At 43.9% G+C, this 23849-nt stretch overlaps 1 protein-coding gene and 1 pseudogene across 3 annotated transcripts in view; one reads left to right on the top strand and one right to left on the bottom strand.

The window, feature by feature from the left end:
* LOC110495125 (large ribosomal subunit protein mL45-like) overlaps nt 1-483 on the top strand; it is a 5232-nt pseudogene extending 4749 nt beyond the window's left edge. Inside the window, exon 5 of the transcript XR_016487717.1 lies at nt 182-483. The product of XR_016487717.1 is annotated as a large ribosomal subunit protein mL45-like (transcript). The remainder of the gene's footprint in view (nt 1-181) is intronic.
* Nucleotides 412-23849, bottom strand: LOC110495124 (putative G protein-coupled receptor 179). 2 transcript variants are annotated; one of them, XM_021570464.3, is made up of 12 exons: nt 23301-23849; nt 22058-23160; nt 20852-20960; nt 15464-15548; nt 14943-15169; nt 11504-11572; nt 10436-10545; nt 9976-10214; nt 9483-9621; nt 8815-8917; nt 7032-7181; nt 412-6604 (listed from the first exon to the last, which is right to left on the bottom strand). In XM_021570464.3, the coding sequence occupies exons 2-12, from the start codon at nt 22987-22989 to the stop codon at nt 1907-1909; spliced, it is 6861 nt and encodes a 2286-aa protein (XP_021426139.3). In that variant the 5' UTR covers nt 22990-23160; nt 23301-23849; the 3' UTR covers nt 412-1906. The 2 variants fall into 2 exon arrangements, with proteins under 2 accessions (XP_021426139.3, XP_090060848.1); XM_090204722.1 differs by having other exon boundaries at nt 22058-23788.

Raw genomic sequence — 23849 nt, 5'->3', positions numbered from 1 at the left:
CTTTAAATGATTTGTAATGTACTGCAACTTATTTACCATATGTGTTTTGTCTCAGACAGTTTTAGGACTGGCCTTAGATTTCCTCACTCAGTGTTCTTAGTATGGTACACACAAGCTAATATGAGCACCCATTTGTCTGGTTGTAATTTCTGCTCACTGGCTTTTATTTCCTCCGTTTCAGACTGTTATGATCCCTGGCCCGGAGCTCAAGCCAGGCGAGGAATTCGAGGGGCTCAACTATGAAGTGCCCAAGCCTAAGGCTGTGCAGTGGCACAAATAGACCACAGGTGGGAGCTGTTATTCTGGGCCAACACGTACAGACTCAAAATCAACTGTTAAAATGAACATTCCATTTTAAAAATGCACTGTTGTTCGTTACATCTAAAACAATAATAATCCATATTGTCCAGATCTGTACAGATTGTATGGTTTATTTCAATGGTGAATATATTACATGTTAATTTAAAGAATACAAAAATAAAATGTCACATCTCTTTTTTCATACCTTTTTTGATTTCAGTGAATGTACATTTTATATCCGAATAATCTGTACTTTTCATAGGCAATACATACAAAAATAACTCAAATCTCAACAGAAATCACTTTCAACTTGCATACAAAAAGGATGCATTGTGTAATGATGGTGTTTCATTCTACTTAACAAAAAGACAGCACACCCATTCAAAAAACGCTCACAAAACGAAGTCAGTCCATTGCGAATAACATGATATCACCACCGCACAAACTTTAATTTCCACTGAATGCAGAGATGTGGCCAAGATGGATGGATACATTTGGTAAATAAAGCATGGAAATGGTGAATAAATCAATGACAATGGCCTTATGTACAGTTTTAGCAGGACTATACTGGGGTGCAGTTATTTTTAGGGCAACTGTTTCCAAATTGAGTTGTATGCTTTAAAAAAATAATGTGAATAAAGGTTTGGTCTTGCATTCTCCTCAAAGTGTAGATCTACCTTTTTAACATTTTTAAATATTAATTCATGTATTTATTCTTCTTTAATAAAATTGGTATTGTAAATGATTCAAAAGAAGAGATCATAGCTAGTTCTTCACAAGTCAGTATTGAATTAGTATGATTTAAGTTCTCTGTTAAAGTTAGATGTATTATTAATATTAGCTCTGCGTCTGTGGCGGACATGATCATGTTGTTGATCCACATTACTGACATTACATTTGATATCCTTGTAGCCACGACTTTGTAATTGACACAATTGACTTTGAAAAAGCACAGATTTATATTACAGCTGGAAAGCTGTCCTTAAATTGTTTGGAATGTGTTTATAGCAGGCAACAAAAGGACATGCATCACCACCATTGTAATCAGTGATTTACAAAAATGCTGGATGTGCTTACAGGTTAACCTGAAGGAGCACTGGTCTGGTGTAGATTATTTCCTTGTGTGTCTATAAGGAGTTATCGCCAGCTTCGTCAAGCTCAGGCTGTTATTTGAACACATTGTCAACCTTTCACAGCCATGGCGATGGGGTTTTAACTGTGTGATACAGAAGAGCCCATTGTCACTTAAACACAGAAAGACCGAAAACAATATACATTTCTAAAAGGGGTCAAAGTGGTAAGAAGAAGAGGGACTGCATCCAGAAGCTTTCTCTGATTGAGAACCTGGGAGCGTAAATGTACCTCTGGTGGGCAGAGCATTTGCAGATCCTGGCCCAGGGGCGTATTGCTTGTGGAGCAGTGTTTTTCTGGGGAGTGTTATGGATGGACAGTCCAGGGGCCTTTGCTACATTCAGGTGTGCAGAGGTCATGTCCGATTCATGTCCCTGCTATGGGACAGCTTTGCACAGTGACCCAGTCAGTGAATCGGGCGCAACAACCCACTGAGACCATTCTTGTTTTAGCCAGTAATTGACAGTCTTGGCGTTTACAAGTCGGATGGGAAGACGAAGGCTTCAGCAGCACTCTCGGCATCGTCTTCCTCCTCTTCCTCTTCCTCTTCAAGAATGTTTTCAGGCTCCCATGTAAAAACGTCAGAGTTATTGTCGTGTTCTGTGATGGATGACGGGGATGATGGGGATTTGGTCCCTTCCATCTCCCAAGGGCACATAGCATCACGCCGAGCCAGGGGCATGTTAGCTTTGGCTGCCTCTGCCGTCTGTGTGCTGCCGGCTACAGGTTCTGCAGCGTCACCCTCTTCCATAGAGAGTGCACCCTGGGTCTCTGTGATGTCCTGTATGCCACTGGCAATCATAGTTTCCTCTTTCTCTGCAGACTTTTCTGGTTCATCAGTTTCCCATGAGCAAACGTCTTCTCGAACACTTTCTTGCTTTTTTATCTTCTCTGGTTCAATAGGATCCCTGGTCTCCCATGGACAAATGTCTGCCTTGGTGCTTTGCTGGTTTTTAGTATTTTCTGACTCTTCAGCTGGACCAGTTTCCCATGGACAAATGTCTGCCTTGTTGCTGTCCTGGCTTTTTGTATTTTCTGACTCTTCAGCTGGACCAGTTTCCCAAGGACAAATGTCTGCCTTGGTGCTGTCCTGGCTTTTAGTCTTTTCTGACTTTTCTGACTCTTCAGCTGGACCAGTTTCCCATGGACAAATGTCTGCCTTGGTGCTGTCCTGGCTTTTAGTCTTTTCTGACTCTTCAGCTGGACCAGTTTCCCATGGACAAATGTCTGCCTTGGTGCTGTCCTGGCTTTTAGTCTTTTCCGACTCTTCAGCTGGACCAGTTTCCCAAGGACAAATGTCTGCCTTGGTGCTGTCCTGGCTTTTTGTATTTTCTAACACTTCAGCTGGACCAGTTTCCCAAGGACAAATGTCTGCCTTGGTGCTGTCCTGGCTTTTAGTCTTTTCTGACTTTTCTGACTCTTCAGCTGGACCAGTTTCCCATGGACAAATGTCTGCCTTGGTGCTGTCCTGGCTTTTAGTCTTTTCTGACTCTTCAGCTGGACCAGTTTCCCAAGGACAAATGTCTGCCTTGGTGCTGTCCTGGCTTTTAGTCTTTTCCGACTCTTCAGCTGGACCAGTTTCCCATGGACAAATGTCTGCCTTGGTGCTGTCCTGGCTTTTTGTCTTTTCTGACTCTTCAGCTGGACCAGTTTCCCATGGACAAATGTCTGCCTTGGTGCTGTCCTGGCTTTTAGTCTTTTCTGACTCTTCAGCTGGACCAGTTTCCCATGGAAGAATGTCTGCCTTGGTGCTGTCCTGGCTTTTTGTCTTTTCTGACTCTTCAGCTGGACCAGTTTCCCATGGAAGAATGTCTGCCTTGGTGCTGTCCTGGCTTTTTGTCTTTTCTGACTCTTCAGCTGGACCAGTTTCCCATGGACAAATGTCTGCCTTAGTGCTGTCCTGGCTTTTAGTCTTTTCTGACTCTTCAGATGGACCAGTTTCCCATGGACAAATGTCTGCCTTGGTGCTGTCCTGGCTTTTAGTCTTTTCTGACTCTTCAGCTGGACCAGTTTCCCATGGACAAATGTCTGCCTTGGTGCTGTCCTGGCTTTTAGTCTTTTCCGACTCTTCAGCTGGACCAGTTTCCCATGGAAGAATGTCTGCCTTGGTGCTGTCCTGGCTTTTTGTCTTTTCTGACTCTTCAGCTGGACCAGTTTCCCATGGACAAATGTCTGCCTTGGTGCTATCCTGGCTTTTAGTATTTTCTGACTCTTCAGCTGGGCCAGTTTCCAATGGACAAATGTCTGCCTTAGTGCTGTCCTGGCTTTTAGTCTTTTCTGACTCTTCAGATGGACCAGTTTCCCATGGACAAACATCTGCCCGAACACCGTCTTGCTTTTTCATCTTTTCTGGTTCTTCGGGGACATCAGTGTCCCAAGGACAAATATTAACTCGAACACTATCTCGTCTTTTCTCTTTTTGTGTTTCCTTGGAGATATCTGCTTTAGTACTGTCTTGTCCATTTGTCTTTTCAGTCTCTCCAGTTTCCCAAGGACAAACATCAACTTTGACACCATCTTTCTCCTCTGTCTTTTTTGGATCCTCAGTTTCCCATGGACCAATGTCCGTTTGAGTGCCATCTCGTCTTTTTGTCTTGTCTGGCTCATCAGTTGCCCCTGTTTCCCAAGGACAAACATCTGCCAGAGCGCTGTCTGGTCTTTTAGTCTTTCCTGTTTCTATGGAGACAATAGCCGGAGTGCTTTCTTGCTGCTCTGGTTTCTCAGTCTCCCAAGGACAAATATTTACTTGAACGCTGTCAGTCTTTTTTGGATCAGCTTGAGTTCTGCCTTGGGTTTCCCAAGGACAAACATTTGTACAAGGGCTGTCTTTTCCTTCTGTCTCTTCTTGGTCTCCAATGTCCCATGGACAAATATTGTTTTTTGCAACAGTGGTCTCCTGGGAAAATGATCCTTTGGTGATCTTTATGGCTATGGGTGGCATTGGACTCTCCTCCTTTTCCCAAGGACAAAGTACTGTCAAGTCTTTCGGTGGGTCAGGGAATTCCCATGGACATGCTTTCGCTATGGGAACACTTTGTTTTTCAGGGGTAGATTTAGGTTGCTCTGTGCTTTTTGTTTGTACATCTTGCTTCCCAATGCTTGGCGTGTCCGTTGATTCCCAAGGACAGACATTCTCCCGTACACCGTCTTGGGATTTTGGGGTCTCTTCAGATTCCCATGGACAGACATTTGCATGTATTGTCTCCTGACATTTTGGTGGCGCCTTATGCAATCCCTTGTTCTCCTGCGGATGAACATTTTCATAAATAATCGCCACCTTTACTTTTTCAGGGAAGGAATCCCCCACATCCCAAGGGCAGACATCAACCCGTACACTCTCTTGGGGTTTTAGGCCTTGAGAAATCTGTGGGGTTTCATCGGTTTCCCAAGGACATACATCTGTTGGTTTCTTGTTCAGACCCTCTGATTTCTTCTCAGACTGGTTGGACGCTGAGGTAATTGGGATGGCGGAAACACTAGCTTCCGAAGGGCATACTTCTCCCTGGATACTCTCCTGTCTTTTCAATACTTCTTCTGATTCCCAAGGACATACACTGACACGTGCAGGCGCCTTTGGATCCTCCTCTGGTTCCTCCACCTCCCACGGGCAGATGTCTGCTATGATGCTTTGTTGTCTCTGTGGGGCTTGCTGGGAGGAAGCAGGAACATCCCATGGGCAAATATCTGATTGGGCAACACTCAGAGCAGGCCTAATTTGGCAACCCCTTCTGTGAGTGGAAGGAGTCTTAGCTGTGCTATGTGCAGTGTTTTCCCTTGAGATGAACACATTTTCATACACACTGTCCTTTTGCATGTCCTCTGACTCCCAAGGATAGACAGTGGACTGTACAACCACTATTCTCCTGGGACTTCTTTCAGAGGAATCACTTGAGGACAGTCTGATTGCAGCCTGTTTCACGAGGGCAGGTTTCACATCTACTGTTGTCATACTTCTTTTTTGCTGTGTCCTTTTGTCTATGCTTGAAACATTATATTTCTTCTCCAAGTTTGAAACACTTTGTGATTTCACTTCTGCGCTTGAAATGGTTGGAGTTTTTAATTTTAATGCTGCGATAACGGCGATGGTGGCTACACTCCCCTGGCTTTTTTGTGATATTGAGTCCAGTTTCTTAACCGTATCTCCTGCTGTCTCCTTTTTGTCTTTTTCCTTGATACTTGCATCCACAGATCCTACGAAAGATTTTACAGAGAGCCATTTCTGGGTGGAAGTGCGGAAGGAGAAGACCCGCATGTTCTTTGGGGACCCAGGTACACTAGCGGAGATGGGAGCCTGGGGTCTCGGGGACTCACATTCTGCCTCTCCGCCTTGTGAATCCCCAGCAGGACTTTCTGCTGGGGTAGGAACTGGTAAATGGTCCCAGGGGCAAATATGTTTCAGTATTGGTGATGATAAACCCTCTGGGCTCTCTGGTTCTTCCTCAGAGGGAGCAAAGGTAACGTGTGGCTGGTTCTTGTTGGCAGGGCGTTCCTCCGCAAGCTCCCAGGGACACACTTCGGCCTTGTCATAGGACTGGGATTGCACAAGGGCACTTGAAGTCTGGTCCTTGATAGCGACATCCTGTTGGGACTGCCCTTGCTCGCCTTGGGTATCTCTGCCTACCCGAGAGGTGTCTTCCAGACTGTGGGTTTTACTGGACGCTAAACTCAGTGACTTGTGTAGCTTGGTAGGTCCAGGAAGCAGGAGATTGTTATCGACTGTAAGGTTTTGGGCACTGGCCGACTTACAGACCAATGGTGCCATATACAACGAGTCTGTCTCAGAGCGCTGTGAGCATCTCTTAGCTAGAGTCGCCCTTAACATGGAGTCGTGCAAGGAGGGGTCTTTATCGGTTACATAGTCATAGTCACTTTGAGATTTACGCAGCACTGGTGAAGGCTGCTTTACTGGTTGATCTTTGTAATTTACGCTAAAAGTATCTGGCGCTCTCTTACTGGACTCGGCGTGCGTAACATCCCTGCTGCCCAAGTTGACCTCTTTGCCATCACGGCTGCACTGTCGGCTCATGGACTCTGGGATCTCAGTGATACGCTTTATGATGGACCGGCCCAGCCCGCGGCGAGAGCTGCGCTTCTTCTGCAGGTGGGGGTTGTTTGCTGTCATCTTCTTGGTCTTGTGGACCTCCAATTGACCATACAATTTCTTCAGCTCATCCTGGTTTCAGGTGAAAAGGAAGAGAGAAGGAAGGATAAAGGGAATTAGGGAGGGTATTGGTATGAGTGAGCAGAGGGAAAAACCATAGGGAACAGTTAGTTGGGGAAGAGTTATTGTTAAGGACAAGGAGAGCAAGTTTAGGGAGAAGAGAAGGGGCAGGAGGAGGAGAAAACACAGGTCAGATCTATGCCAGGCCACAAATTGTGAAATACACACAGGGCTTTCTATGTCTATAATGAAAATTAGAATTGGTTTTAAATTAGTATAAAGTGATCCTGCAAATGGTTATAGCAGTAATCCAATGTTTATAATTTTTTTATTTTACTAAGGTTTAAATTTGATTCATAATTTCTCCCCCTCTTGGCCTAGACAGTGCCTGAATAGAAATGGTCACTTAGTAAGTGTCCAGGGCAGAAAAGGAGTTTACCCGAATGTCATCGGGGTCCAAGCTGTGGTCACTCCAAACTGCTGAGGTAAAACTGCTGTTGAGGTACGAGCCGGATCGCCGCAATTCCACCTCATCCTCATAAACCTCCTCTGCAATCTCCTCTCTCCCCGCCCTCGAAACATGGAGGAACTACAGAACACACACACAGTAGTTATTATGTGTCAGATTAAGATGTATACTTATATTGCTTGTGGAAGAAAATTGCCATGGACACTACCTTTCAAAAGTTTGGGGTCACTTAGAAATATCCTTGTTTTTGAAAGAAAAGCACATTTTTTTGTCCATTAAAATAACGTCTAATTGATCAGAAATACAGTGTATAGATTGTTAATGTTGTAAATGACTATTGTAGCTGGAAACAGCAGATTTATTTTATGGAATATCTACATAGGCGTACAGAGGCCCATTATCAGCAACTATCACTGCTGTGTTCTAATGGCACGTTGTGTTAGCTATTCCAAGTTTATCATTTTAAAAGGCTAATTGATCATTCAAAAACCCTTTTGCAATTATGCTGAAAACTGTTGTTCTGATTAAAGAAGCAATAAAACTGGCCTTTAGACTAGTTGAGGATCTGGAGCATCAGCATTTTTGGGTTCGATTACAGGCTCAAAATGGCCAGAAACAAAGACTTGAAACTCGCCAGTCTATTCTTGTTCTGAGAAATGAAGGCTATTCCATGCGAGAAATTGCCAAGAAACTGAAGATCTCGTACAACGCTGTGTACTACTCCCTTCACACTACAGCGCAAACTGGCTCAAACAGAATAGAAAGAGGAGTGGGAGGCCCTGGTGCACAACTGAGCAAGAGGACAAGTACATTAGAGTGTCTAGTTTGAGAAACAGACGCCTCACAAGTCCTCAACTGGCAGCTTCATTAAATAGTACCCGCAAAACACCAGTTTCAACGTCAACAGTGAAGAGGCGACTCCAGGATGTTGGCCATCTAGGCAGAGTTGCAAAGAAAAAGCCATATCTCAGACTGGCCAATAAAAATAAAAGATTAAGATTGGCAAAAGAACACAGACACTGGACAGAGGAACATCCTGGAGTCGCTTCTTCACTGTTGACGTTGAGACGGGTGTTTTGCGGGTACTATTTAATGAAGCTGCCAGTTGAGGACTTATGAGGTATCTGTTTCTCAAACTCATGTACTTGTCCTCTTGCTCAGTTGTGCACCGGGGCCTCCCACTCCTCTTTCTATTCTGGTTAGAGCAGTTTACGCTGTTCTGTGAAGGGAGTAATACACAGCGTTGTATGAGATCTTCCTTTTCTTGTTAATTTCTCACATGGAATAGCCTTCATTTCTCAGAACAAGAATATACTAACGAGTTCCAGTAGAACATTCTTTGTTTCTGGCCATTTTGAGCCTGTAATTGAAACCACAAATGCTGATGCTCCAGATACTCAACTAGTTGAAAGGCCAGTTTTATTGCTTCTTTAAATCAGGACAACAGTTTTCAGCTGTGCTAACATAATTGCAAAAGGGTTTTCTAATGATCAATTAGCCTTTTAAAATTACAAATTTGGAATAGCTAACACAACGTGCCATTGGAACACAGAAGTGATGGTTGCTGATAATGGGCCTATGTAGATATTCCATAAAAAATCAGCCGTTTCCAGCTACAATAGTAATTTACAACATTAATGTCTACACTGTATTTCTGATCAATTTTATGTTATTTTAATGGGGGAAAAAGTGATTTTCTTTCAAAAACAAGGACATTTCTAAGACTTCCCCAAACTTTTGAGTGGTAGCGTACCTTGGGTATGAAGAGCAGGGCCAGTGTCACAGTGATAGTGACATGCGTATGGGTGAAGAACAGCAACAGCATCCAGTCAGGATGCAGAGAGGGCATGACAAACCTAAGGAAAATATAGAACAGAAAGACATGTTCTATGTCTCTATACAATATGCATTTCTCCTGGTGAATAAACATGTTTTATTCAATGATGTATATAAATCCTGGATTGCTGATGCTATGTACTGGCCAATCAGAGGCTTTGAAGCCACCGGTTGGCCATATTGGCACTCCCCAGAAGAAGCAGTCCTCCATAGGAATGAAATGTTTCAAAGACAAAATTACATGAATTTAGGTATTTTTTGTTGGAGTGGGCACAGTAACTTTCAAAAAATGATACTTTAAGGAACATGTTTTAAAAATAAAAAACATTTAACATTTAGCTCACATAATATAATTTAAAGTATGCATTGTGTCTGTAATAAAATAAACATATTGTATAAAAAAAACATGTAGACATGAATAATAATATTTATCACAATGGTTGGGGAGTGCCGAGATGGAGGTGCGGTGGCTTCAAAAAAGTGCCCCCTGTCAGTCATCTAGTGTAGGCTTATATACTATAAATAATATTCGTTATCCCGGTTTACTGCCTCTGTTTAGAGCCGAGTATCATGTACGCTGGTTACCGTAGCAGGTGGAACATGGAGGATAGCAGCAGCTCGTTGTGTATGGCGATACCTATGTAGCGAGGCTCGTGGAAGGCTGAGGGCACTGGCTTCACAGCACTGCACAGTAAACTGCCCCAGCACAGAAACATCAGCTCGGCTGAGACAAAAAAGAGACAGACATAACGTTTATTTTCTTCTCATACACAAATAGCCTCAGGAAGTAATGTTGTTTTTGTCTGGGTTTTTGAGCTCAAAATCACGTTTGTAAATAGATTTTTACCCCTGACCTCAATCAGGAATGTGATTTGTAGCTCAGTGTTCTTTTATTTGAAACCAGTCAGAAAAAGCCAAATCGATAACAGTAGCATTCACTGGATTTTTGGTTTTGGTCAAGAGGTCTACACAAGAATGCACGTGTGCTGGAGTTTCTCTTTTCAATATAGATTTTTTTTCTCTGTATCACCTGGAAAACACAAACAGCCCTCTTTTTCAATTAGTGTTATCCACTCACCCACGGCCATCATGTAGTCCCAGCGGTCCAGGTCACAGAGGCTGAAGCCCTGACCATCCGACGTGGTCGATATGATCAGTAACGGAACGTTACGGTCACGGTTCTGTAGAACGCCCGCGGTCCACGCACACAGGAACCAGCTGACGGTCACAACCATGACTCCCAGCAACCTCAGCAGGTGTATGCTGGACATGTAGGGCACTCTCTGGGCTGTGCGCGACAGGAACACCTTGAGAACCCTGTATGTGCGGGAAGTTGACTTGATGTTACTCATTCCACAGAGAGATACATATACAGACACTTTTTGACACATTTTGAATTACATTACAGCATACAAACTGATCTGAGTTCAGTGAAAGATCTCACAACATATTGTTAGACCTGACTATAACGAGGGGACACACGAGGTGATACTGACGATACGTGAAATGTAGTAGTGAGAGAGTGCAGTAGTACAGACCTATATATCTTCAGTGTTACCGTTCCATAGACGATGGCAAAGCCCAGAAGTCGCACCCAGCGAAGCAGGATGCATCGGAAGGTGCTGGGCTTGAAGTACAGGATGAAAACCTGAGGGGGAGAGATAGAGAGAGGCATTTGCAGATGTTCTATCACGTGAAATCACTCCCTATGAGCTTAGTTTACCTTGTCTTTGTAGTTACAATAGGCAACAGGCTTTGTGGATAAAAAATCATACAGAAGCATAATTGATTATAATGTGTTCAAATTGAACATTTCTACCTACCTCAAGAGGGGAGACACACGATGCACTTAGTAATCACAACTGTATTCAACAGTACAGCACGTATACAGAAATGAGCAGTGTACATGACTGTGTGTGGACATGAGTGGAATTGTATGTGTGCTCTAGGTCGGTGACCGCGGCAACAGTAGATCAAATGGCTGGAGGGCTAAAGGGGGCGGTGTGTGACCACCCCAGGTGATGCCCTACAGAGATGAGAGAGTCTGTCCCTCAGTTGCCCTTTGGTCTGGGCCAATGCGCCACAGCTACAGCAGACTGAAAGGAATTTCACCTTTGTATCTGCCTTTTAGCGTCCGAATCGCCCATAGGTGTTTCTTTCGTGCATCTGTGATACCGTAGTGAAGTGGGAACACAGCAAAGCTCCTCCGTTTCGAACGGAGGAAGGGAACACATTAACATGTGTATATCGCACATATGTAACTCAACCTTGTTTTCTAGCGAGCACAGTAATATGATCAATGACTTACAAGGGCATGCCCCCATCACTTACCATTGGCTTGAACGGGATACTTTGATCAGTGATTCAGGCTAGATACATGTATGAGTGAGTCTTGCAACGACTACTTCATTGAGATAATGAATCACACAAGCGATCGATAATCTATCGCCGGCCATTGAGTAAGGCAACGAATACAGCGGTTGCGTCCCAGATGGCACCCTATTCCCTATATAGTGCACTACTTTTGACTAGGGTCTATACGGGTGCCATTTGGGATGCAACCTTCCCCTCCCTCCCCTCACTCGCTCATATACTCTCTCACTCACCGGGAAGTACAGGAGCAGAGAGCCAAACAGGATGGTCTCTAACAGCAGGAGACCTGATGCCCGGATCCTCTATAGGTGAGATAGACAGAGAGAAGGGGGAGAGGTGAGATGGAGGGAGGGAAGAGAGGAGGGATGGATGCGGGAGAGTGGGAAGGTGAGGGGGAGGGAAGGGGTGAGGGAGGGCAGAGAAGACGGAAGGTAGAGGTCGATGGAGAGAAGGACGCGGGTGATGAGGGAGAGAGAGGTGGAAGGGGAGATGGAAAGTGAGGGGAGGGGGAGAGAGAGGAATTGAGGAAACATGATTGGTTCAGTATGATGTGCTTATCTTACAGTGCTTTGATTTCTGATGTCTCTGTGGACCATCGCTGCTCCGTGTTTAACCATTTAACTCTAGATATGTTGATGTATGCAGAGACTAGATCCATGGAGCACTATCTTGTAGAGGAAGAATGGCCAGGGGGAGGTACAATTATACTAATGCGATGCGATGACACATGAAGATATACAGGTAACTGCCAAAATAAAGGAAACACTTGAGCAAATGAGAGGTACAAAGTATTTGAAAGCAGGTTCTTCCACACAGGTGTGGTTTCTGAGTTAATTAAGCAATTAAAAAGGCAATTCCCATCATTCTTGTATAAACATGCCCAGTTGGCCATTCATTTGGCTACCATGGCTAGAAGAGATCTCAGTGACTTTGAAAGAGGGGTCTCAAAGGAGTATAGGGGGTTTAAAGTGTGTGTGTCTCAGTCACCAGATCTCCACCCAATTGGACACTTATGGGAGATTATGGAGTGGCACCTGAGACAGCGTTTTCCATCAACAAAACACCAAATTATGGAATTTCTCATGGAAGAATGGTGTCGCATCCCTCCAAAAGGATTCCAGACACTTGTAGACTCTATACCAAGGTGGATGGAAGCTGTTCTGGCGGCTCGTGGTGGCCCAACGCCCTATTAAAGACAACTTATGTTGGAGTTTTCTTTATTTTGTCAGTTACCTGTATGTTGGCCATACTGTATGCATACAGTGCCTTGCGAAAGTATTCGGCCCCCTTGAACTTTGCGACCTTTTGCCACATTTCAGGCTTCAAACATAAAGATATAAAACTGTATTTTTTTGTGAAGAATCAACAACAAGTGGGACACAATCATGAAGTGGAACGACATTTATTGGATATTTCAAACTTTTTTAACAAATCAAAAACTGAAAAATTGGGCGTGCAAAATTATTCAGCCCCTTTACTTTCAGTGCAGCAAACTCTCTCCAGAAGTTCAGTGAGGATCTCTGAATGATCCAATGTTGACCTAAATGACTAATGATGATAAATACAATCCACCTGTGTATAATCAAGTCTCCGTATGAATGCACCTGCACTGTGATAGTCTCAGAGGTCCGTCAAAAGCGCAGAGAGCATCATGAAGAACAAGGAACACACCAGGCAGGTCCGAAATACTGTTGTGAAGAAGTTTAAAGCTGGATTTGGATACAAAAATATTTCCCAAGCTTTAAACATCCCAAGGAGCACTGTGCAAGCGATAATATTGAAATGGAAGGAGTATCAGACCACTGCAAATCTACCAAGACCTGGCCGTCCCTCTAAACTTTCAGCTCATACAAGGAGAAGACTGATCAGAGATGCAGCCAAGAGGCCCATGATCACTCTGGATGAACTGCAGAGATCTACAGCTGAGGTGGGAGACTCTGTCCATAGGACAACAATCAGTCGTATATTGCACAAATCTGGCCTTTATGGAAGAGTGGCAAGAAGAAAGCCATTTCTTAAAGATATCCATAAAAAGTGTTGTTTAAAGTTTGCCACAAGCCACCTGGGAGACACACCAAACATGTGGAAGAAGGTGCTCTGGTCAGATGAAACCAAAATTGAACTTTTTGGCAACAATGCAAAACGTTATGTTTGGCGTAAAAGCAACACAGCTGAACACACCATCCCCACTGTCAAACATGGTGGTGGCAGCATCATGGTTTGGGCCTGCTTTTCTTCAGCAGGGACAGGGAAGATGGTTAAAATTGATGGGAAGATGGATGGAGCCAAATACAGGACCATTCTGGAAGAAAACCTGATGGAGTCTGCAAAAGACCTGAGACTGGGACAGAGATTTGTCTTCCAACAAGACAATGATCCAAAACATAAAGCAAAATCTACAATGGAATGGTTCAAAAATAAACATATCCAGGTGTTAGAATGGCCAAGTCAAAGTCCAGATCTGAATCCAATCGAGAATCTGTGGAAAGAACTGAAAACTGCTGTTCACAAATGCTCTCCATCCAACCTCACTGAGCTCGAGCTGTTTTGCAAGGAGGAATGGGAAAACATTTCAGTCTCTCGATGTGCAAAACTGATATACCCCAGACATACCCCAATACCCCATACCCCACTGATATACATAGAGACATACCCCAAGCGACTTACAGCTGTAATCGCAGCAAAAGGTGGCGCTACAAAGTATTAACTTAAGGGGGCTGAATAATTTTGCACGCCCAATTTTTCAGTTTTTGATTTGTTAAAAAAGTTTGAAATATCCAATAAATGTCATTCCACTTCATGATTGTGTCCCACTTGTTGTTGATTCTTCTCAAAAAAATATAGTTTTATATCTTTATGTTTGAAGCCTGAAATGTGGCAAAAGGTCGCAAAGTTCAAGGATAAATCGGATAAATGTATTAATTCATGGCTTAAGATATCATGGCTTAAGATATTCAATTCATGTTGACACTCAGGGCTCATATTCAGGAGGTCTTAGAGTAGTGCAGATATAGGATCAGTTTGGTCTCATAGGTCATAGTGAATAATATTATGTGGACAGGGAGGACCTGATCCTAGATCAGCACTCCTACTTTGAGATGCTTTTTAAATTCAAGCACAGAGCCCAGAGTTAGGTCTTTCCATATTTCTTATCTAGAGTGACAATGACTATGATGGGTAATGACAGAAGACATCAAGATGACTAGATTACCTCTGATAGAGCCGTAGAGCAGAGTTTCAGCATATGCTATATACAAGGAAGCAATATTCTAGCACTGACAGTGTTTCAAAAGAATGAGGGAAGAACTTAATTGTTACTTTTAACAGCGCTTGATATCAATTTCCTTGTAAGTATAGACTAAAGTAGCACTGCGAATAAACTTTGAAACTTGAAGATTAGTGAGAACTTCATAATGAAACCGCACAGTTGGCTTGTTGTAGAAGTTGCCCTTAACCACAGATCTGAATCATATGACTCTACCATTAACCTTAACTGTTAGAGGAGCTACTCCAGAGGTGTATTCATTAGGCACCACATGGAAGAAAACATACTGCAACAGGGAGGGACTACCTTAACTTGTCCAACAAGAAACACTAATTTTCCATTGCTATACATTTTGCTACAGTGTACCCTAATGAATATGACCCTCTCACTCACTAGAACTCACTCACCCTGCTGCGTCTGAACTGGTAGGCCACCAGCATGCTGATGAACACCAGCAGCATGAAGAAGCCCTGGACGGCCAGCACCCCGGCTCTGAGGAACCAGTCCTCCTCTACCCAACAGGGGGTGCCGTCCTCGCAACGCTTGCAGCCCGGCCAACAGGGGAGACAGATGGGCAGGGCCGGGTAACACACGCCACCCCCCTCCCCACCGCTGCCGTTCAGAGCACCACCTTCTGTATTAGACATGCATGGGGATAGAAACAAAGACAGCTGGACAGTGACGACAATAAATCTTTAAGTATTGTCTTAGAGCTGTTTTTGGCATACAAGTCAAAAGATTACATCACCTTGACCATATGAAGTAAAGTTCTTAGACAAATATTGAATAGAAATGTTCTTGATTGTGTATGCATCCCAAATGGCACCCTATTCCCTACATGGTGCACTAGCCTGTGGGCCCTGGTCAAAAGTAGTGCCCTATAAAGGGAATAGGGTGCCATTTGGGATGAAACGTGTATCTTCTTTACCGTCCATTGGGGGGCTGTAGTATCCCTCTCTGCAGCGACAGCAGTACTGGCCCAATCTGAACCCCTGGCCTGTGATTGGCTCACACTGGAGGGTAGTAAAAGCAGTGGGGGTTAGAATTCACATCACAGTACAAGGACAGGGGTGTAAATATCCCCTGAGGCTAGTAGTTTGAGTTTTGATCAATCAATGTCTCTAATTGGCTGAAACCTGATTGGCTAGACGGAGTCTACGCACATGATTACCAAGGATGAATAGGGTCTAGGGAATAAAAAAACTATTTAAATAAATGCAAGCAATACTTTTTCGTTGGCATATCTGCATCCATTGCAAAGTTTCCAGCTGTAAACAGCTGTGGATGTCAGAAAAACCAATGCAACCAAGGCATCATCTCTGCTGCTGCTGTAATACCAGCATTTCTGGGTAAAAATGGCCAAAAACACAATGTTCTCTTGTTATGGTAAAAAGGGCTTTGTTGGTATGAATTATTAGTTAGGTGACTGTATTGCCTATGCCTGATTGGACTGACATGCTTGGCCGTTCTTGAGTTAATGGAGATGGAGTGTGTTCCACATGTTCTCTCAGCCAGCCTTGTGTTAGTTTCTCCACCATGATGGTTCCCAGCACAGCAGCATTCAGTCAAGGAAACAGCCATTTGGACGCTCGCCTCTCGCCTCCGTGTTAATCTAAGTTAAAACCTAAATGGATATGTAATGCTTTGCTACCAAGAGCATTATCCCTTTTATGCCAGTGAAATCCCATATGCACATACACACACAAACACGCATGCACGTAACACACACACACCCACTCTCAAGTACACGTGCACTCCCACATCAGGTAGTGACAGACCTAATGGCATGCTTAAAATAGCAACGGTCATCAAAATTGTTAAAAGGTTTTTTAAACTATTCTAATAAATGCAGCAGTTGGACAATGGATAAAGATACTCCAAACTTTTTGAATTTTTATAATCCAAAAGATATTGAGTTATAGCATATAAATAAATAAAAATTACTGGCACGGACAATTAATGAATGGAGTTCAGGGATTTTGGTGGGAATGCAGATATTACATTTACTTATTGTATCAGGTATTTTTTAAATGATATGTACCTCATTTGCATAAATACACCAGACGTATTTGCATATATGCGTAAATTAACACAAAGATGAGGAACAGGGCCGCAACCACCAGACACTTGCTCGGTCAACCCTACCTGCACTGTCTAGACCGCCTCATTTTTTACTGTTGTTGTCACATTCTCTTGCATAATTCAACAAGTGTGTCAATAGCAGGATACCCTCACATTAAAAATCAACACGCTTGTCTCTAGATTACACCTACAGTATCTAAACATAATTTACATTGTTTGCGAGATCAGACATATCACTATAATTCGAGTCTTCATTTTCTGAAGTTGGTTTCACTTCAGTGCATCTAATTTGTAAACATTTCAACAGTATTAAAATATATTTACAAAAATAGTGTTTTTGTATACATATTTTTATTTTTTGTTTATTTAAAAAAATATATTTCTATTGAATATCCGAAACATAAAATATATTTTCAGTGAAGCCGCTCAACAACTACATCACACCAGTCATCCAACAGACTCCCATTCAGAGTGACACACAGAAGCATCCAGGGTCAATGCCCTGCTCAAGGGCACGTTGACAGATCTCCCACCAGGCCAAAAAACGTGAACCCGAACCCTCCAAGATCCCCCCAAAGTTCCCGAATAGCTGTCCCTCAACCATTCTAAACCCTTCCCACAGTCCCCCCCCCCCCCCCCAAAGAATAAAAATAGAATTCATTCCATTCCCCGCCCCCAAGAATCCCCCAATGCATCAACAACCAAGAGAATGAACTGAAGAGAAAAAAGAAAAAGACAAGAAAACAGCAAACAACAATGCAAAAAATAAATACAAATATACACAAAAAAAAAAAAAAATTGACAAAGGACATCAAAGATCATAACTGCAATGCCAACTGTATATGTTTGTGTGCATGTCTGGCACTATTACATGTATGTGTGTGTTCTTGTATGCATTTATTTGAATGAGTGTGTGTATATGCATGTGTACAAACACCTGCACGGCATCAGCCTCAGGCAAACCAGCATTAGTTGTAAAAACACTGCCCCTCAGTGTCTTTCAAGCATACTTTTCATTATGTTAAAACATTATTTTTAACTTTCATCTTTGACCATCATTCTATCTCCCACACAACAACTCCACTCCCAGTTGTCTCCAATTCCACCTAACAACCCTCAGCCCATCCCATCTATCTCTGCTGGCCACCCTCTTCGGATTTCTACACAACATATATCTTTCAACTATGCTGTGATGTTTAACGTACAATTTCAATCTATATAATCGAATAGAATCCACAGATTGTGAGATGAAGATAAATACTTTTACTAAGAGTATTAGTATATTAGTAATTGACTGACACGGTCACTCCAGATCTCCTAACAGTACTATTTATAGGGTCAATTTTAGATCAATGCTATGCATTTTCAGCCATTCCTGAACCTGAGACCAGAAACAGGCTACCTGAGGGCAATACCAAAATAAATGGTCTATTGATTCTGTATCCTCACAACAAAATCTGCAGAGCTTCGATGATTTTATGCCCCAAATATTCAACGTTTTGTTGGTGGCAAGAATTCTGTATAATAATTTTATCTGAAAAGCACAAAGTCTTGAATCTTGCGTTGTTTTATATATCAACTCATACACCCTGTACCATGGAATCGGCACATCAAAAATCTATTCCCAACTATTTTGCAATCTTTATGGCACAGTTGTCAACATCCTGGTCCTCAAATGAAACTGGTATACTTTCCTATTTATGCTATTTTTATTCCTCTGTCAGTTTTGACCCTTTATATTGGGCAGACAGACCAGTTCCCTACGTCTATTAAATTATTACTTTTTAAAATTCCACAAAAATGAACACCCTCGAAATAAGGTCATCTTCTAATTTTTGTGATGGAAGCGTCGAGACGGTGTGTTATCTTTCTTCTAATTTTTGTGTTAGAAGCGTCGAGACGGTGTGTTAAATCCCTGACGACGCTTTAGCTTTCGTATAGATTCAACAGAAAGACAATGTAGCCCATTGTAGCCATTACCGCGCTGTGTTTGACAGGTCATAACAAACATTTCCACGTTCGTAACGTTAACGGAAAAAACGACAGGCACAAGCAAGAGTATGAAAGAGTCGGAGGATCAAAATGAAAGCTATCAATCTAGCGAAATTTAATTGACGTGGATTTTGCATCCCTCAAACACAGGAAATAGATGCCTGAAAAATACAGATCCTCAGGTGGGCGGGGTATTCTCGTTCCTACTTAAAGGGTTAAACATTTGTATGTGCGGTGGATTAAATTGAATGAAGGCAATTTAATTCTCTCAGATGGAGATGGCGTACATGGTAAATCATTAAAAGTCAGCCGGTTGGTAAACCTAGCATGGACCTGCACTTTTAAGCCTCATGATGTACATATCAAGCTCACTCCAGAGGCGTATTTGCTCTATGGCTAGACTCACTTACTTAGTGTCTATCTAATGTGGTTCATTGTGTGATTTCTTTTTATTGCATTATGTCATTTTGATTGAGAGAGGTGTTTTTTTATTTTGTTTAGTTGACTGTTACATGGATTTAAAATTGAGTTGGTGAGTCATTTGTATGTAACACACACATACACACACACACAAGTGAAAGTGAAAGACACATCTGTTGCCTTTTGAAAAAATCGGATAAAGGTATCAAATCACTTGATTTAAGTGTAGATATAGTTTCAATACATTATTGCATTTTTAAAAAATTGATTTCAGTATACAAGCCATCTCTTCCCTTTTTAAAGAGGCCTTAGCCCACAATTAGACATTAATCAATTAACTATTTTTGTAGGAAATTAAATAATCTCGAATAAAACATCCCATTCTACCTGGAAATCAATCTCTCTCTTGTTCCACCTCTGACCTGTCTCTGGATGTTCCATGAGGGGACAGGATGAGACTAGAGAGGGGATGATGCTGATGAGATTGGGATATAGTTGTGCTCTTGTGTTGTTTCTGTCTGTCAGATGAGTGATGGGTGCATGGGGATTGGGGGAAGGATGTCATTCATGGCTGGATTATCATCTTAATCCTGCAGCTCATCCCTCCGCCACCCAGCACAGCTCTCTTTTCACAGAAGGGCGGGATGAGAGGGAGAGGATTGTGTCGGAAAGGACAGATGATGATCAAACAAGAGAAGGGGAATAAATTGGGGGTGAAGGTAAAGGAGGAGATGGAGAGAGAGTAAACCTATTTAAAGCGGTTAGGGTTGATGAGTGTATTTATATGCATCATATGATCTAACAATACCCACTACTACTACTTAAATGGTGCCTATATGGTGACTTACAAAAGTGTATAGGTTAGGGCTTGGAGTATTGTAGTCGTGTCAAAAACGACTGATTAAATCACCCAAAGAATAGCCCGCAATTACACAGAACATTAATTGCGGGCTATTCTTTGGGTGATTTAATCAGTCGTTTTGAATAAAATAAACATTTTATGTGGCGTCGGAGCTCCAGTACCCTCAACTCCAATCTAAATCGTGGAGTTGAGTTTAGTCAGTTAGAGATTTTGCAGTCTCTTGTGACAGAGTAGCTCACTCAAGGTTTGGTCCTAGGAGATGTAGGGCTCTATTCAATCAGATCCGCTTTAGCAGACATAGCTGACATAGTAGCTGTTGTTTTGGCATGGTTGGAAGTGGAAGTGCATTAGAGCGGTCAAATCCACAAGTGGCTCCTGGCATTATATCTAAAGCAGACGTTGCCATTGAGTGCATGGAGTTGCATTAAGATCATTCCAATGCAGCCTTGTTTACAAGTTCCAAAACTGGAATGTGAGATCTACACCTCGGTTAGGGTGATAGAAATCCTCATTATTTCGTTGAATGATTTTCAATTTGAGCGTCATTGTGTATATGTAGCCTACACTTTCTCGTTGGGGGTTTCACAGCAGAAGAAGTTGTGTTCCCATGCATGCAGAGAAATGTGCGGGGGATTGTGAGAAGGTGAGCCGCGAGAACCCTGCTAGCAGAGCAGTAGAAAAATGCTCTTCTTTATACAAATTTCAAACAAAGTGAAGCGTTGGAGCAAAGGATTGTCAAGAGGAGGCATTGCCTCTGGTCAACACCCAGTGTAATGCGAGTGGGATGGGTGTGGATTCGTGACAATGATCAAGAGCAGCTGCTGACCGATTTGACGCTTAACGCTTGATCTAATTGAATCTAGGCCTTGGTCAGAGATAAGGGGTTCTGTAACTCTTCAACAACAATTTGGAGTTCAATTACTATTTTTCCAGGTCTTAATGTTTTGAGAAGATCTTTACCTCCATGGTGGTGCGGTTGCACTGGTGTGTGTTGGCAAACCAAGCGTCCCCCGTGTCACACTGGTTCACATCAAGGCCCTGTACGTTTACATCCACACGGATTACACCCCTGGCACAAGTGCGCACGCACACACACACACACACACACAAAGAGAAACATCCATTTCAGTAAAAGAGAATATCCTGGAAACTAACTGGACACAAACAAATAGCAAATAGAAACATAAACAACAGGACCTTTTATGAGAACAAATATATTATTATTGTAATTGAATCATCCATATTCAACAATATCGCCTGAAGCTTGACATTTTCTCTCGATAAACTTCTTTGGCCTTTAAAAGTGACTTACTTTGAAATGTCAGATGGTTTCCAGCAATGGGTAATTCAATCATATCTGCTATTTCAAATGCTTATCAAAGTATATCCAGTGTGGCTCTCTGGTTTCTACTACACTACTACTACTACTGCTGCTGCTCCTGCTACTGCTACTACTACTGCTTCTGCTACTGCTGCTGCTACTACTGCTGCTGCTGCTGCTACTATTACTGCTGCTGCTACTACTACTGCTGCTGCTGCTACTACTACTACTGCTACTGCTGCTACTACTGCTACTGCTACTGCTGCTGCTGCTGCTACTACTACTGCTGCTACTACTGCTACTACTACTGCTGCTGCTACTGCTGCTACTACTGCTACTACTGCTGCTGCTGCTACTACTACTGCTGCTGCTGCTGCTACTACTGCTGCTACTGCTGCTACTACTGCTACTACTACTACTACTGCTACTGCTGCTGCTACTGCTACTACTACTGCTACTGCTGCTACACCTGCTACTGCTGCTGCTACTGCTGCTACTACACCTGCTACTGCTACTACTGGGGCCAGATATTTTGAGAGCCAGGCACTAAACGTGAATTATAGCCTACTGGGGGCAGGAGTAGTAGGTTGCGGCCATCATATGCCTTGATGATGGTACTTAACCTATCTACATCAATTATGTCATCAGTATGAGACAGAGAGAGAGACATGGGTTTGTCCAAATGGCACCCTATTCCCTATGTCGTGTGCTACTTATGACCAGGGCCCTCGCCCAACTCACCCTGGTCAAAAGTAGTGCACTATGTAGGGAATAGGGTGACACTTTGTCAAAACCTTTATAAGCAATAGAGTGCCATTTTAGACGCAGCCAGGGCCCTGACTGACCTAAACTCAGGGCTGAGGTCGGGCTTCAGGCCGTAGAAGGAAGTGGATAGGGTGAGCAGCCAGCCCGGCAGGAAGCGGCCGTCCTCACACTTTAGGAATGGCCCATTGGCCCAGCGCACCCCGCTGCGATTGGTCACGTAGCTATCACCCCGCCCCCATTTGGGCGTGTCCAGGGTGCTGAGGTCATTGAGGAGGACTCTTTTAGATAGTGTCGAGGTGGGCTGGTTGGAGGTGGCGGGAAACTTGAAACTGCTGAACCAGGTGTCGTCGGGTGCGGGGGCTGGGAGGTGCAGACTTTCCCATTGGCTAGAGAGGTCCTGGAGGAGGATGTTCTGGTACCTGGGGGGGGCAGGGTTCCGGGAGGCGCGGAGCACAAGCTGGGGGGTGGTGGAGGTTGGGTCGGCGTCAAAGGTGAGGAGGGCCTGCCGGATGAGGGGATCGGCCTCCAGAAGGGCGCGTACCATGGCGTGGTACCACTCCATGTCCTCCCGCACACTGCTCTCCCGCAGGTCGCTGGCCTGGAAGATCATGTTGAGGAAGTTGGCCGTGTTGGCCAGGGCGTCCATGGACGGTCGGAGGGGGCCATAGAACCCTCGCGGCAGGGGGCCGTTCTGGCCCGTGAGACTGTACGCCCGGTCGCACTCCACTATCCCCAAGACGGAGTAGTCCCCGCTGTAGAGAAAGACCTCTGCCGGCGTCCAGTCCTCCTTTGGGGCTTCCGAGGGGATCGTGACTGACCCTGAGGGATCAGGGCTGTAGGGGGTGCCCGGCTCCCCTGAAGTGCTCACAACAGACGCCGTTGGGTCCTCTGACTCGGCTGTTGTCCCCAATTCAGAAACTATGCTAACCTGTGCTGAAAGGAGGGGTGTGAGCAGCAACAGGAGGAGCCAAACAGGGCCCATTCTCAAATCCACTCTAGTTGGGGGGGCCATATACTAATACTATTTTATAATCTCTAGTTTTGACCGTTTTCAAAATCCTCAAATAAATGTCACATTTTGGCCTAGGCTTGGATAGCCTCATAAGCCTCTTCTCTCATCTCTCTTTACGTCTCTTCTCCCCAGTTGTAGTCATACAGGCAGAGGTGCTCCAGCAGGTGTCTGCTGTAACGACAAGGGCGAGTCAATCATCTGTAGCACTGTCTCAGACACACAAGACACCGTGTTCATTTGTGCCCCATATTCCCACTCTCCTCACACACACACACACACACACACACACGGATAAAAATCATACTCTCTACCTCCGATGGGAATTGGGGGAATCCAACTGGTGTTCCTGGTTAATCCTGCATGTCGGTGGGAGGGAGAGGGAATTGTTGGGGAAATCCAGTGGCGTTCCCACTCAATCCCACTACCATTCCCAGCATGTCCGCAGTCAATCTGCCTGTCACTCCCATGTTTGTATTCCTGTTTCCCGGCGACGAGTCCCCTGTGAGAGCAGCAGCAGAGCAACGAGAGACAAAACCACCCGAGATTAGAGAGAGAGAGGTGCGCCACACTCCCAGCCCAAAGCACGCACTAGCGTGTACGATAGGAGGAGGCAGAGAGGGAGGAGGGGAGGGAGAGAACAGCCCACAATTGAAGGTCTGAGGCAAGGTGGGAGGAGAGTGAGAAAGCAGGTATAGTAGCATGTAGAAGGAGAAAGAAAGAGAGCAGCTTTCCTCCGTCTCTCTTCTGCGCTCCTCCTTCTATCTGCCTGTTACATTCTTTCTCGATCCACAGCTCCTCTGTAAAGCATCTCTCGCGCTCACTGTCCACTCTCTTTCTCTCTCTCTCTCTCTCTGACTGAC

The sequence above is a fragment of the Oncorhynchus mykiss genome, chromosome 17, assembly GCF_057628025.1.
Source record: "Oncorhynchus mykiss isolate SJ-2025 chromosome 17, ASM5762802v1, whole genome shotgun sequence".
NCBI lineage: Eukaryota > Metazoa > Chordata > Actinopteri > Salmoniformes > Salmonidae > Oncorhynchus > Oncorhynchus mykiss.
The sequence above is the reverse complement of the archived record's forward strand: the minus strand, read 5'-3'. Positions and strand labels throughout refer to the sequence as shown.